The following is a 16,130-nucleotide window of genomic DNA, read 5'->3' as shown; positions in this document are numbered from 1 at the left end:
AAAAAAAGAAATAACTGTGTAATATATGTATAATAATGATAATCGATTTCAATCGAAATCAAAGAGAGGATATGTATAGATATATAGGACAAGGTTACGTGTGGACTCTACTGATTACATCTTGGCTTTCTTCATGTTTTTTTTTTTTTTAGAAGAGAGGAATAAAGCGACTAATCATCGATCAATCTGTTTTGTGAAAAATAATCAAAACTATAGATATGATGGGAACCAATTGGAGAAAAACTCAACCAAAAATAAAACGAAAGGTTATATATCCAGCGAACGACATCTACAGCGACTAATATCAATTTCAAATGTAATACTGTAATAATAGAGAGACAGACACGCAGGTTCCTTTTGGATCATTGATCATTTTTTTAGAATAGCGAGCGCCCCTATAGACCAAAATGAAAAAGAATCTTTCAATCTATCAATAATGAATAATAGTCTATAGGCCATCAATGTCAATGATTCAATAGGACTGCGGAATGAAACTACCATCGAATTGATAACGTACGTATAAACTACACAGAGACGGCTATATCTTCCAAGTGTCTGAATTTCCTTTTTCCATATTTGAAATGATTTTGATTTTATTCGTAATAGAATTTTTTTTTTAAAGGCCAATAGATCAGATACTTTGAGAGATATAAGGGGTCTCGGTCACACACGGAATAGACGGTCTTTCTATAATATCGAACTAGTAGGTAACTAAATTTGCTTTGTTTGTTTGAAAATCAAGAGCGTGAAAAAGATGATACAGATTGTTCTAAATAGATTGTTCTAGACAGACACAGATAAAGAGAGAGAGAGAGAGCGATAGAGTAACAGGAAAAAATAGGAGAGAGAGAGGAGAGAGAGAGAGAGAGAGAGAGAGAACAGAGAAACAAGAGAGATCGAAAGAGAGATAGATAGAAGGAAAGAAAAAGGCTGTCGATGAGACGCTACTCACGCTAAGGCAATGACAATGAAGTCGAGCCAATTCCATGCATCTCTAAGATATGTGAAGGGTTTCAAGATAAAGCCGCGGGCCATTACTTTGACCGCGGACTCGAACGTGTAGATCGATGTGAAGATCACCCTGCGTTCAGAAAAAATACAAAAGGAAAATTCCCAAGCCGACCAAAAACAGAAAACGAACCGGGGTAATAATAATAATCAATAATAATGAGAATAATAATAATAATCAAAGACAAACTGGCCAACTGACGAGTATATAAATATCGAGAGATATATAGAGAACGACCAACAAGAATTCAACCAAACAACAGAAACACGAAAAATAAAAAGGAACGTAGATAATGATAATAATAATAATAATAATTTGTTGGGGAATAAATGTTAATATACGGTACGGTTTTGATCTGTATATACTGTAGTGTAACGTGAAGGTGGTGAGAAAAGAGTAGAAAGGGGAGATCAAAGATATCGACGACAAGGACGATTAGAGATATATAGATAGAAATATCTAGAAAAAACGAGACTCAACCGAACAAGATGAGGAAAATGTGTGACGGGGAATCAAGTAATAGTAAGGGGAGAACGAGACAACATCCAACAACAACAACACGTGTTATCTTTTGTTTTGTTTTTGGCTATCTTTTCATTATATCCTGCCGTTTGTCTCTTATATATTTTCCCTTGGAGTTGTTGACGCAATTTGATGGCCGCGTCCATTGACGTCAGTATAAATCGCCATCAATAAAAACAGTAGCTGCACATTGTCCAAATCGAAAATAGAATCTCCCGTTTTATTTTTGCCGTGTCCAATTTAACGAGTTAAATTGATATTACCTTCGTCTGTTCCAGTGGATATACAACGGCGATATCCAACCACACGGACCATTACGTTTATTTTTTTTTATTCTCTTTTCTATACTTGAGCTCGTGTATCGATTATTACCGGAGAGGTGAAAAGCCAAGGCAATGCAAACTACTGTACTACCGAATGTCTATACCCAATGACGTCAAAAATATCGTGTACACTGGTATTTCCATAACATAGAAACACGTAACGGGTTTCTCCTTCCTGTCATCGGCCCGGTTGACTATATAGCCGCTCATTTTCAATTCACGATGGGCCTATCTCAAATAGGAAAAAATAAATAAATAACGGAAAGAGCTATGTAGGCGAACTCTGAATGACACAAGTTACAATTGATGGACCCGCCGACTTTGACCGCTGATCGATGTCGTCTCTTGATTGTATGTGTATGGGCGGTTACATTCTCCGTGAAAACTGCTGCGCAATCTATACCGACTTATTACTATTACGAGGAGAGTCTATCTAATGTTTTTATTGGAGCCGAATTATAGATGAAGGTATGTGCAGCCCCGCTCGATATCTCTCGTCGAATAGACGAAACCACAACGGCACCGCAATGTCGTTCCACACACTTTGATGGACGAGCTGCTTACTTCTTATTCCATTTATCGATTCTCGCCCTGTTGTCTGTGTGTGTGTGCTGTGCTGTGACTAATGAGAATTCGGTTCTCACTCGCCATCGCTACATTTCGCCGGCGTTATTCACTCGAAACGGCCCCAAGTATCCAATATAGCTGCTGTACCTTCCGTGGGCCGTCTCCTTTCTTCTCCTCAGACATCAATCAATACCCTTCCCTCTCTCCTGCGATAGATGGGCAGATAGAGTGGAAGATACACTGCTGCTCCTCTGTATAGAGAGAGAGAGACGAGAGTCTGAGACTCTATACGTGTAACAAGCGATCTAATCTCGTTGATTATGCCACCCTTGTTTCGATTAAGGAGCTCGCACCGGCCAAATTGAAAGGAGCTCACAGCTAGTATATAGGCGTCGAACTGCTTAGATATTCTCTCGACAGTTTATAGTGTCACCCGCACCCACCCGAGAAAATAAACAGGAGCCATTATTAGATGATCCGCATTGACCTATTGGCCCTACACACATAACAGACCGGCGATCCTTATTTGGGTTTTTTCCAACAACAACAAGACAGAAAAAAAAATAAAAATAAAATAACTAACAATACAAATATCATATACCAAGGAGAGAAAAATACTTGTTTGGTTTTGTCAACGATTAGATATATAATGATCAAGGGGGATATAGAGAGAATAGAACTACAAAGTCTTCTACTATACTTTTGACGAAGAAAACGACCAGATTTGTGTGAGTGGGGTGATCAACTTGAACTCTCTTTAAAAAAAAATTCGTGTGGAAAAGGGTTCGCAAGACAAAACTAGCAGCAAAGTTCCTAACTATAAAAGGATTTATTATATTTGATGGGGTTTTTGTTTCAAATTATTTACGAATAATATCCTACAGCTGCTTTTTTTTTTGTTTTCTCAAGACAAAATGATTCCATACGAGTTTGATATGCTGTGTGCTGCTGCCGCTTTCCTCCATCACCACCACCATAGTCTCTAATTGCAGACGGGCCACCTTACACAGTATATATCTCTTCGATGACCTGCTGGTGGCTCCCAGTATATAGACCCAGCACGGTTATAATGGCTCTCTCTCTTTTCTTTTCTTTTTTTCTAGAACACAACTCTGTCGATATATACTGCCCGCCGCCATGTATAAAAAGAAGAGAGCTATAGACACACACACATCGTGAACCGCTGACGAGCCTTATTGTGTGTCCGCCGAAATCGTGGATCAGAAAAAAGAGAGAGAGAGAGAAAAAAGAAAATAAGAAAAAAAGAAAACGATAATGGAGACACAATAACTCAATAACTGGACACACACACACACGTCAATTATTTTGTTTTTTTGTTTCTTTTCATTCGTGGGGGGGTAAAACTGATAAAACAATTTTTTTTTTAATGTTTGTTTTCTTTTAAATTTTTTCAAATTTTCAACTGATGAAAATAAAATGAGAGATAAAAGACGGGAAGAAGATGAGAGAAAATATGCGGACGGTTGCGACTTACTCAGTGGATTCGATGAAGGCGTTGGGCGGCATGATCATGAGGATGCAATTGGTGAGGATGGTCAGAATGATGAAGAAGGAGAAGAGCGGATGAACGAGGACGTAGATGGCCACCCGCCGGATGGGATTGAACGGCGACAGGAGCCACATGGCGTCCGTCGCGCTGAACCGGAAAATATCTTTGCCTTTGCTGATCACCACGAACGTCTACCCACACCGAACCAAACACCCCAACACCACCACCATCACCACAACAACAACCCCAAAAAAATATTTAAAAAACGACACGATCACACATTGGGAGGATAGGCACATCACGCACGAGACGATTCAGGTCACAGGTCCAGATGGTCACACACAGAAAAAAATAAACGAGAAAAAAAAGATTGAATTAATATTTGTGTCATTTCTGATATGAATCAATAATTCGATATTTCTAATCTGTTTTCGCCAGCGTACCCTCAGGCGAAGTCAGCGCTATTTCCCCCTTTTGTACCCTGAACGAGGGTATAACATCTAAATACTATATATTTATTTATGCACATTATATTATAGAATACTGTGCATAGTCTAGATGTGGAGTACCGTAGTAGCTATAGAGCCGGACTTCATGATGAAATCGCGTGCAGCTCTATATAGTGCTTCAAATATATTAGACGCGGATAATATTCTATGCGCTGGAGTATATAAATATAGTACTATGCTGGCGTATATTATAATATGTAGACTGCTGAGCTATATAGATCGGCACAGCCGCGTGACGACACATTATACAACCCCTCTGGATTTATTCTTCTTTTGCCTTGGCCAATTTAACCCCGGCTAGACAGACGAGAACACAACACACACACATACACAAAGGACACGATGGCATCAATTCTTAAATGTCTATGAAAAAGAAAAGAGAAAGAAGAAGAGAAAGAAAGTAAAAAGAAAAAAAGGGGAAATTATTTTGATAGTATGCGGTAGTTTCTTGTCTTGGACCGTGTATAACGGCGCTACGTATAGAAGCGAAGGAAAAGCAAGGGGGCTAGGAGCCACTTATGGCTCCTAGTCTCATTGTCAGTCAGTGTTAACAATTGTCTGCACCCATCTCCGCGCCATATCTAAAAAGGGAGAGAGAGAGAATGGTGAGCAGAGAGAGAATCCAGTCCGGTTGCTCTTTGGCAATGTGTGTGTGTGTGCGGTGGTGCTGTGGAGAGCTTTCGGACAGCCGACATCCATCATCCGGAGCAGAGTCTTTCTCTCTCGCTCTCGTTCTCGTCCATTCTAGTAGTATATAGACCGCCGTGGCTGGGCTCCGCGTTTTTCTCTCGTTGCATTTTCTCTTTCTCCCTTTCACCCATATTGATCCGTCTTTTCAACTCCATCAGGAGCTGGAGCAGCAGAGTGGGTGGGCACCCACCACCACCACCACCCAGCGTGTATATATAACGGCAGCCGGGAGCGTCGTCTATGGCCCAAACTACATATAATACTACACACTCCCTCCTTCTCTCTCTCTCTCTGTGTGTGTGGAATTGTGGGGGGGGAAGAAGAAAATGGCAAGAGAGAAGAGAGAAAGTGCTTTCACTCTTGCACACACCTCGTCGAGAAATCCCGTTGCAGACAGCACACACACACACAACCACCCAATCAATAATCAATTGCGTCTTTTTTTATTTCATTCCTTTTTTTACAAATTAATCCCGCAGCTCTTCGCACGAAATCTATATCTGATCAATGAAAATATCCAAACTTAAATGAAACCAAATAAAATTTATATAGGAGCCCAGCGATAGTGCGTGCTCTTTTTGTCTCGCGCGCGCCCGTCTGATATTTATTCCAGCAGTTTCTATATATCCCGGCAACTCCTTTTTTGTTTTGTTTTCCCGTTGCTCCTGGCTGGTTGCTGCTGGTGGTGGTGGTGGGTTTTTTTTTGGTGCGACTCTATACTTTATACACATGCTATATACTCTATAGCCGTGGCCCTTTTTTTCCTTTCTATCTCGGCAGCTCCGGCACACCAGTGGTACCGAAAGCAGCCGCAATGTGATCAATACCACCGACGGGGCAAGGGCAGGGCTGACTCTCTCTGCTCTATAGACGGGCGGCGGTGCTATGGAGAGACCAAGAACTGGGCGCTGTCGACATGCACTGCAGACATTCCGCTATAGTATAGTATACACACACACGTACAGGATCGTTGGGTTCCTGTATGCTATTGCGACGCCACCACCCCCAATCCCAACCGACTCGCAGCGGTACCTCAAACCTATCGCACACGCAGCGTTCCACTCAAGCCGTGGAGAATGTGTGTGTGTCTACATGTCCAGGTAGGGAGTTGTTAAAACAACAATAACGGCCGGTGTGTTTAGCTATATATAAATAAATATCTAAAGAAAACGAGAGGGCGGTCAAATCAAAATCAATTGAATAATCTTCTACTAAACGCGCACTCGCTTGATATTCTTTTATTTCGTTTAATTCTTTTTTTTCTTTTTTTTTTTTGTTTCATTTCGTGAGAAAATAGTCGATCGACTCCTTGGGGAGAAACCCAAAGGAAATTCCCGCCGGAGTTTGTCTTGATAGGCGCAGCGCCTAATATTATATAAGAACTCGACTCTCTCTCTCTCGTCTCTCTCAATGCGCACTGATCCATCGCGCGGAAGTTTGTCCTCTGTTTAGATATGTGATCCGCTTCTATCTGCCGCTGCTATATAGCCGCTGCTGTCGCCAGGAAATAGAGCCGAGCGGTTCACTTTCAAGACAAAAAGGATCGAAAGCCAAAACGAAAAAGAAGAAGAGAAAAATGGGTCGACTTTCTCTCGTCTATACTAGTCGACGACGAATGGAATCGTCGCATTCACGAGCTGCATGACTAAATAGTACATACACACACACACACAGAGAGAGAAGGAGAGACGACGACGATGACGACAGCTCCGGCGTCTGTCTATAGTTTTCCGGCTTTTTGCTTTTGCTTTTTTATTATTTTCCCATCTATTTATTGCGGAATCATGTCGAAGGGGGAACAAAAAAGAGAAAAGTTTGAGTTTTTTTTGTTGTGTGTTTGGCGTGTTCCTTCTATATATATATTTTCTCTCTCTTCTGGCCGTCATGTCGCGACATTTTGGGGAGCTGCTGGGCCTGTCGTCTTGAGCTCTTGTGAGCTGTGAGTTGAGCTGGGAGGCTTGGGCTGTTGAGTTTTTCCCTCTTTTGTTTCCTTCTTCTTCTTCTTTTTTTGTATTTCGCGGGGGTTTTCTGAGGGGGTGGATGGAAAAAAAAGGGAGAGATGGCCGGGCGGTTGGATGGATGGATGGATGAAGGAAAAGTGGAGGATCCGCCCCGCCGAGGATTCGGCTAGCAGCTCATATTGATCCGCACGGCTAGCCTTTCGCTCTCTTCTTCTTCTTCTTCTTCTTCTTCTTCTTCTTCTTCTTTCCTTTTACTCTCCCTTCTCTCTTTCTCTCTTGTTTCGTCATTCGTACACACACACACACACACACTGGCATTGGCAATGGCAAACATCATCCAGCAGAACTCGGCCGGTCAGATCAAATAACAGGCGCGTCTAGAAGAGAGAGAGAGAGAGAGAGAGAGCATGGCCGTCGCTAAATTGCAGAAAGTGTATAGGCAGCAGGAGAGCCCCTCCCTCCCTCCCGTCTCTCTCTAATAGCCTCAGCACTGCTGTACACTAGAACTCCTAGCTGCTGACATGTACCCTTCGCACGATTGAGTCTATCTCTCTCCAGCGGAGTGTATGCTAGTCTAGGTCCATTACTTATTCTTCATCTCGTTTTACCAGCAGCTATACGGTGAACGGAATAATATCACAGTGTTATAGTCGAATACCACAGCCGAATGGATATATTTTTTTGTTATTTTCGTCCGTCTATATGTTGTTGTTGTTGTTGTATGTAAATAACCGCGCCGCCCGTTTAGAGATTTGCGCCGACGGAAATTGCAGGGAGGAGGGAGGACAACAAGAGCCTGGATCGGATGTCAACCTTGGCCCCAGCAAAATGGGTCGGCTTTTAATGCACGGCGCTTTTATATGCAAAGAGCACCCACCGCCGTTGCCGCCGGGCTCTTGTTTCTATAGACGCTCTAAGCCTCCTTCCGGGGGGAGTGGTAACCGGATATGCAAATGAGAGAGAGAGAGAGAGACCTAATATCAGCAGCAGCAGCAGCAGAGAGAGAGACAATAAGGCGCCATCGTCATTAGCACGGTGGCATAACATAACAGCCATATAGCAAAGAATAACAAGTAGCCTCAATTCTCTGCTGTGTATAGATGCGCACCCAACTCTAATCAGATGCAAATGCCACCCAATTTTTTTTTTGTCTTGGCCTTTCTATCCATTAGATTGCACCCGGCAGACGTTTCTAATAATTAGCCCCAACTGTGTGCTGCGCTATTAGATAAATATTAGCGTAATCACTAGACATCATAGGACATGGCCGATTATCTCATTTTCATATGATAGGAGGGGGCAATAGACATACAGGTCTGAAAAATCCAATTAAATGTCCTTATTATATATAGCTTATTTATAGCTAAATGACATACCCTTTGATTTTTGTAGTAAGGATCGATGTCTTCGATGGGGACGGCCGTCAGTTCTGGCGAGTAGACGGCGTTCAACCGGATGGGCAACGGCATGCCTTGCTCCAGCGTCGGGTCGGCTTTAGGTCCTTCGTCCTCGTCGTCTTCGTCATAGCGCATCTTTAGTTTGTTACATTACAAGACAAAGATTATTATCCAGATCTACGGTCATCCATTTCATACGCGCTCAATTTGAAAAACAAAAACAAAATTAAAATCAAATAAAGAAATAAAGAAATGGAACTTGTATAGAAATTAGGCAGGCAAAAATCATAATCAACTTGGGCTATAGACTCTGGACAAATCAAGTCACTACTCTACAGCACAGAATCTCATGTGCAGATACAACACCAACAACAAACAACAATCATCAGGGCGCGGGACTCTTTTATTCATTGAGAACGAGCGGGGCCCTCTCTGCTGGCTGGATGGTTGCTTATTCCATTCATCAAAGATTGCCACACCCGCTCTCATCCATGGAGAGAGAGAGGCCTTTTAGATTCGCTCTTGTATCGATTTTGTCTTCGATATATAAAAGAGCCAACCAACAAAAAAAAAATAATAAAATAAAATAAGAAGAAAGCTGCCGCCTTCCTCTCTCTCCGACAGCACAGAGATTGTGTTTGTTGTGTGTATGATTGGCTCTTGCATTCTCCCAAACTATATAAGACGCCCAAGGGCTGTGTGGGTGGGTGGGTGTAAGAGGAAGAGATGCAACCGAAAACCCCCCCATCGCTCCATCCCACTGTGTGTGTGTATGTGTGTCTAGGCAAAAGGCTTAGAACATCAGAGCGGGAGCGTGAGTCGTTGCCGCTGTGCGTTAGACATTTTCTCTTCCTTTTGTACTGGGGCGCCCAGCTCTCTTGCTGCTGCTGCGCCCGTGTGTGTGTGTGTGTATGGAGAAGAAAGGAGTATATAGACGCGTTAGATGTATAGACACACACACAGCACAGCACAGCACGACGAGTGTGTGTGTCCGTTACCGAGGAGAGAGTGTATAGCAGTGCGCGTTCGTGCGTGCGGCAGAGCAGCGCCGAGATGAACCCCGGAGGATTTAACAGCACAGCACAGCCGCCGCCGGAGTTTAGATAGATAGATAGATATACATACGTATGTGATTCTAGGAAAGACCAGTGTTCAATTCACGTCTGGATGGAAACTCAATTCGGAATCACGGATTGCATTAGACATTAGATATTATATTATTAAATATAACACGGGGAAAATCGATTTGAATTCGGAATTTTGGCGCGCTGCTGCTGTTGCTATTCCCGCCCGGCAACGGACAGACTTTTCTTTCCCGATTCGGTGCACATCACACACACACACACACACACACACACACACACAAACAGACAGACACAACAAAGGAGTTTCTAAAATTACGTCACACAAACGACAAAGACAAAAAATTGTAAGAAAGTGAATGAAAAATAGAGGCGGAACATCAAAATCGGTGGGGGGTTGTTTTTATTAAAGAAAAACAAGTGAACGGTGACACCCGCGATTTTTCAAAAAAATAAAATAAATAAAATAAATAAAATGTCTTCTACTTTTTGTTTGGTCTAAAAATAAATCGTTCCTACCAATCCAAATTAACCCGCTAATAATATAATAATGCTGATGATTGTTTTGTGTAAAACTAATATAAATTATACATCAGACATAATGGTAGTAATAATAATAATATAGGCTCATAGAGGATGCAAGTTGCACTATGAAAACTACCACTCAATCAAAACCCGATCTATGATATAATAATAATAAATAATTATGATGCGCATGGATCAGTATAAACTCTATCTAGATGATTTTCAGGGTGTGGTTTCCAATCAAATGATCGGCCACTGCTGTACAATAAATCTACAGTACAGAGGGCCGCAAATGAAAGGCTGAAAACAAGTGAGGACTCGCGATCAGATTCACCAATCACCGGGCACAAACAAACCGATCGAAAATCAAAACCGACTCAAAAATGATTTCATCTGACGTATATGCAGACCAGCACATCTATAATCTACAACTTGTTGAGTCTATATATTTGATCAACGTGCCCAGGGTATGGCCGGTCACGAAATCTCTGAATTCAATTCGATTGAGGAGTCTGATGGTCGTCGACGTTCGATCGGGCATAAAGTGGATGGTGAATCCGTGAAAAGCCTCGCCGTGTGTAATATGTATAGACGTGTGTGTTTTTCTATGTATGCATTCGAGGAAGTCTAATAAATCAGACGTTAGAGAGAGAGAGAGAGAAACGCATACAACTGATGGTTCTAGTTTCAGGTATATGTGTATAAATAGTATAGGGCTAGGATAAAGAAATCAAGATGTAGAGAGAAAAATAGAATCCAATCAAGAAATGTCTGAGAGATAGAAAATCAATCAAAAGCCAAGAAGAGAAAACAAAAAATTCAGCAGCCCGAAAAAAGGAATAAAAATATCTAATGAAGGTGCGTGTAATTAATGGAATGAAGGATGGGTATGAATGAAATAGCGCGGGAGAAAAAATCAACGGGGAAATGAAGAAAACGAGTGACGGGGTGTGGCATACTACTACGAAAGGCATCCGAAAAAAAAACAACAATAAAGGGCCGGAATCTCTGGTCAACTTTCGGGCTGTGTGTGTAACTGTGTGTATGTATATACGGATAAGAGGGATGATGCGGAACAACCGGAAGAGGGCGTGAAAGAAAGATCTATAAAGGAAAAACGATTGGTAGCTCGTCCATGTCAAATCGAGCGATGCCTTTTAAGGGACTCCCTTATCGACCTGAAATCTATCTGATGTATGCCATTTTCCAATTGCCGGACAACGTTGTTGAATGAAGCGGAACAGCACACACACATATACAAGGGACCGAACAACCTGGACGACTCACACAAAACAGAGCGGGACGAGTTCATCCAGCGGGAACGATATAGACACAGCGGCCGTCGATAGGGCGGTCGCATGTCTGCCATTTCCAACCTCTCTCTTTTCCTTTATTTAAATTCGCATTGTTTTTTATTTTGTATTTTGTATTTTTCTCTCTCTATTCTGACTGTGTGTGTGTGTGTTGTACACGTCATATCCATAGCTGTGCGGATGGCCGGAAAAGAGCCGAACAAACGGATCAAAGAAAAAAGGATGGGAAGTGAGAAAAAGTTGGTGAGGGACGCCGGTGAGTCGCGTTTGGAAGCGGCGGCCGCTGTGGGACTATAACAACCGGGCACACGAGCACATAGCGCAGCGCCTGGCGTTTTCTATCTCATCGATTTCGAGGTGGTCCCTTGTGTCTCTCTCTCTCGTCTCTCTCTCAGACTGTATAAGGTGCAATGGCCTTGGCGTCCATCTCAAACTGATGGCGGTTGTGCGACGTCGATCGTTCACGCACGGTCGATCGTCTTATATATGTTTCCGTCCAGTAGTACGTATACGTACGTCTACCTATTATATTATTGCAGTGCTACTACTACTATCCATGGAGTCTATATAGTATAGCCCCGTTTTTCTTTTTTCTTTTATACCTATTGGCCATCCCCCCATACCATGTTAACTGCTCTGTCTCTTTTGCTGCTTCTGTGTGTGTCCGTGGGTGTGTCAACTCGAGTATAGGGCCGAGTCTAGGCAATGGACAGTTCGTGCTGCTGCCCGTCCTTTGCTCTTTTCCTCCTCCTCCTCCTCCTCCTCCCCCCAATGGAATTGAAATGGAATCGACAGCAGCAGCTGTGTCGTTGGCCACGCCACCATCATCAGCCCGGGCTCCCGATTGTTTATCAATCGTTAACAAGGTTCTCCCTCTCTCTCTCTTTTTCCGGGGGACGGCCAGCGCTAGCCAAAGTCTTTTGTCCTGTCTCTCATCTATAGTTGTTAATACTACGTCGCTGCTCTGATGTCGACTGCTGCTGGACATGGGCGATGAATAATGGGCGATGAGAGAGACAACAAGTCAATGTCCATCATGTAGAGCTATTTAGCAACGTCTCATTTAGAATTCTCAGACTATATAGCTTGTATTATTAGGTAGAGAGAGTTTTATTGCCATCGCATATCTTGTTGTCCAAATATTTTGATGTAGGGGTCGAAGAAATATACAGCCCAGAAAGGTTTTTTGTCGTCTTTAGAGAGAGAGAGAGAGTTGGGGAGGATCTCTGTTAAGTGTCTTTGTCTGTCCGTGCAGAAAAGAGAAAGAAATAATAATAATAATAAAAAAAAGGCCCAAACACAAAAAAAACTAAAAAAGAAAGTTTTGTAGAGTGGCAGGAAACTAGCCAGATGGATGAGAGAGATGTGCGCGGATAGATGAAGAGTACATAGAAGAAGAAGACTGAGTGGCCAGAAATGAGAGAAAGAAAGAAGATGCTGCTAGAGATGTATATAGGAGAAAGAGAGAGAGATCAACTTGGCAGGCATCATGGTACACAAGCCGAAAACTCAATCATCAAGAGGTCCAGCGGGATAGAGCGAGCAGAGAGAAAAGTACAGAAGAAAGAATGCAAGACAAAGACTCTATATACATCTGTGTAAAAAGAAAGTGAAGCAGGAGCAGTATAGCAGCAGCAGAGGTCAATCAGAAAAACGAGAAAGCGAATGGAACCGAACCGCGAAATCAATCATCAGGCCAAGAAAGATTGATGGCATTCGATATACTACTACAGCTGTATATAGCCTATATCTATTTCTATAGACGTGCAAAACTCTCTACACACAGCACAGCACAAGAGAGAATAGAAAAAAGAGATAGAAATAAAGAGATAGAAAAAAGGGGGTCAGCTGAGAGAGAAAGTGAGTGAAAAAGAAAAGAAAAGATGAAAGGAGAAAAGAAGGATGTAGAGAGTTCATTTCCTTACTTCCTTAGTCCTTTTACGGGGCTTCAGGCCCAATCTGACCTATATATAGGGGACCCCACAATCATTAATTTTGCCATGTGATTTTATTTTTTGTCTTCTTCTTCTTCTTCTTCCATTCATTTGTAATCTAGCCAAAAATGCGGTCTAACCACATGTCTATGATATACTACTTGATTATCGCCACTCTATAGAGCTTGTATATGTATATATATAGTCCACATATTCCTTATTCATTTACGTCTATGACCTTCCTATATAGAAGCACTGCCGAGAGCAGCTCTTGGCAATTAGCCATTTAATTAGGTCGCCCCCTCCTTGTGAAGGGGGTTCTCGAGCGAATTGTCGCTAGATATTCTTCTTATCAAATCTATTTTTTCTTGTTTCAAAATGGTCTTGAATGAAAATAATGAGCTATTGCACATAATGAGAAATATTGAAATCAAATCAAAAAACGACACGACGGGAGATATAGAATAGAGATAGACTTTTGGCAGCTATAAAAGACATTGAACGAGACATAACGAAGAATCGATGATATATATAATATATCCAGCAAAGAGAATAATATAGCCAAAGAAATAAATAAATAAATAAAAAAAAAAGGATATAATAATATAGAGAGCAAGGTGACTGAATATTTGATGGACAAGACGACGACAACATCGAAAAGTGATGAATAAATATCCAATGAAGAAGAAGAATAGATGTATAAATATAGCATGGACGTCAATATATAATATATAAGGCAATAAATGACAATTTCTTTTCGAAAAAAAAAGATGTACATATTTATATATGTATACTAAATAAAATAACGTATGTATATGTATACGATAGAAATATACAACTATAGAAAAATAAGATGTGTAGGCGTAATGGTTACCTCGCTCTCCTCTGCTTTCTTTTTGCGCTCGTTTCTCTTTGCCTCCTCTTCAGCGATCCTGGCCTCCGATTGGAGCAGAGACTCGCGGGTGTAGGGACAGAAAACGGGGCGCTCCTCTTCGTCTTCATTGCTCTCATTTTCGTGATCTTCGACCATGATGACCACCGGCACAGCACAGCACAGCACAGCCGCTCACAACCAGCACAAGCACCGGACAATTGGACTTGCGTCAATTTCAGACTTATCCGCTCGTCGGCGTCCTCTTCTGCTCTGCGCCTTTTGATTATTTGATTTTTTACAAATTCCTGTTACATTGACATTTGTGCATAAACCTACGCGGACACACATGGACAAAAAACAAAATTTCCATGGCTATATTACATTACCTGTTTTGACAGGAGCTGGGCGGCTCCTTGGCCCGTTGGCTGGTGCCACTTTAAGTGCGTGGAAGCACAGCGCAGCAGCAGCAGCAGCAAACGGATCGTTGGGTGTGTGTGTGTGTAGTCTCTCCCCCTCAAGAGGATTTCACTTGGATTTTTGCGACAAGTTTCTTCTTCTTTTCAGTTTAAGATTCACTTGGCCAGAAGAATAAGAAGAAAACAACTATTTATTTTTCTTTCTTTCTGGCATGAATATTTCCCAGCGGAGCTGGCACTGATTTGCACGGAGCCGGCAGCGTTAAATTTCTCAGTTGATCCGCCGCACCCGACACTGATCCGCGTACATCACTGGGGTGAATTTTTTGTCGAGTCGCAATAGAATTTGAGCCGCGAAATTATAAGCAGCAGCAGCACATCGACTATAGAAGGAAGCAGAAAGAAGAAGAAGCGAGTGTGTGGGTCGGACTAGTAGATGACGGGATGGATGGCCGATGATGCTGAGGCTGGACGCAGCAGTGGAGTCACTGGAACTGATGACGACGATGCTGATGGAGCGCCAAATAACCTCAATAAGCTCTGATGCCAGTCGTCATCAACAGGAGCCGGCAGCAGCGCCGAGACGGAATAAGCGGACGAGGCTGAGGACGAGGCGGCCCGGTCGCAAGCGTTCACCATCGGGGCCAGCACCAGGGCCAGCAGCAACAGCCACGCCGTCCCGTCCATTCTCAATAATGTCCTGTCATCAAATTGTATATACCGTACAACATGTAATAGAACATCGACATTCTTATTTAGTAATAATTAATTTAATTTAAAAGGTGCAACAGAAATGGCCGGGCAGGGGCTGTTTAAATGATCGATATTCCTGATCCAATATAACTGACCCCCTTTTTATTTCTGCACAAATAATGTGAATGGATATATTCAATATATAACAATGGAGAGATCCGGAGGAATATTCTTTCCCGCCATTTAAGAGTTGTCTAAATTCCATTGATTCAAAGAAATGTCTGGACGTAATAACAAAGCGCAATGTTCCAGCCGAATCATATGAAATGCCCTAGCGAGTGCGGTGTGCTGGAAATGCCCACGCATTTATTCTAAATATATATCTTGTACGCCCAGCAGTGAAATAGATTTGTTTTTCTTCTGGCTCTCTGCTGGCTCCTGGTTATATGTGTATAATATAAAGTGCAAAGGCGGATAGATGCAAAACTTTTCATCATCCCATTTTTTCCGTCTTTTCTTTTCTTTTCTTTTTTTTTTCGGGTTGTTTCTTATTGCTGCAAGAGACTCTGCTGTTGCTGCGTTGAAGCCCGGCAGATTTATGAGCTGTGCTGCTCTATATCTCTATCGTTTGTCAGCCCAGTGCCTCCATATATATATGCCCCATAGTCTATATAGTAATAGTGCACAGCAGAGACTATATAGTCTGGCAAATTTATTTGTATTTTATGCATAAATAAATAAAACAAAAGGAAACAAAATAAAACAACAGACAGTGACCACCATCTCGGCTCTGCAATCCTTTTGA

At 42.1% G+C, this 16,130-nt stretch overlaps 1 protein-coding gene across 6 annotated transcripts in view; it reads right to left on the bottom strand.

Moving 5' to 3' along the window:
* Positions 1 to 16,130, bottom strand: part of LOC124351686 (sodium channel protein para-like) — a 39,672-nt gene that overhangs the window by 18,326 nt on the left and 5,216 nt on the right. For 3 of the 6 annotated variants that reach the window (XM_046801958.1, XM_046801957.1, XM_046801960.1), the window contains exons 2-7: positions 14,603 to 15,332; positions 14,217 to 14,492; positions 13,334 to 13,372; positions 8,468 to 8,623; positions 3,917 to 4,122; positions 953 to 1,081 (exon numbers count right to left, since the gene is read on the bottom strand). In XM_046801958.1, coding sequence (XP_046657914.1) covers positions 953 to 1,081; positions 3,917 to 4,122; positions 8,468 to 8,623; positions 13,334 to 13,372; positions 14,217 to 14,372 — 686 coding nt within the window. In that variant the 5' untranslated portion in view covers positions 14,373 to 14,492; positions 14,603 to 15,332. The remainder of the gene's footprint in view (positions 1 to 952; positions 1,082 to 3,916; positions 4,123 to 8,467; positions 8,624 to 13,333; positions 13,373 to 14,216; positions 14,493 to 14,602; positions 15,333 to 16,130) is intronic. The other 3 variants (XM_046801959.1, XM_046801963.1, XM_046801961.1) reach the window with 2 other exon arrangements.

This window comes from Daphnia pulicaria, chromosome 1 (genome assembly GCF_021234035.1).
Source record: "Daphnia pulicaria isolate SC F1-1A chromosome 1, SC_F0-13Bv2, whole genome shotgun sequence".
Taxonomy (NCBI): domain Eukaryota; kingdom Metazoa; phylum Arthropoda; class Branchiopoda; order Diplostraca; family Daphniidae; genus Daphnia; species Daphnia pulicaria.
This window is presented reverse-complemented; position numbering and strand designations above follow the sequence as displayed.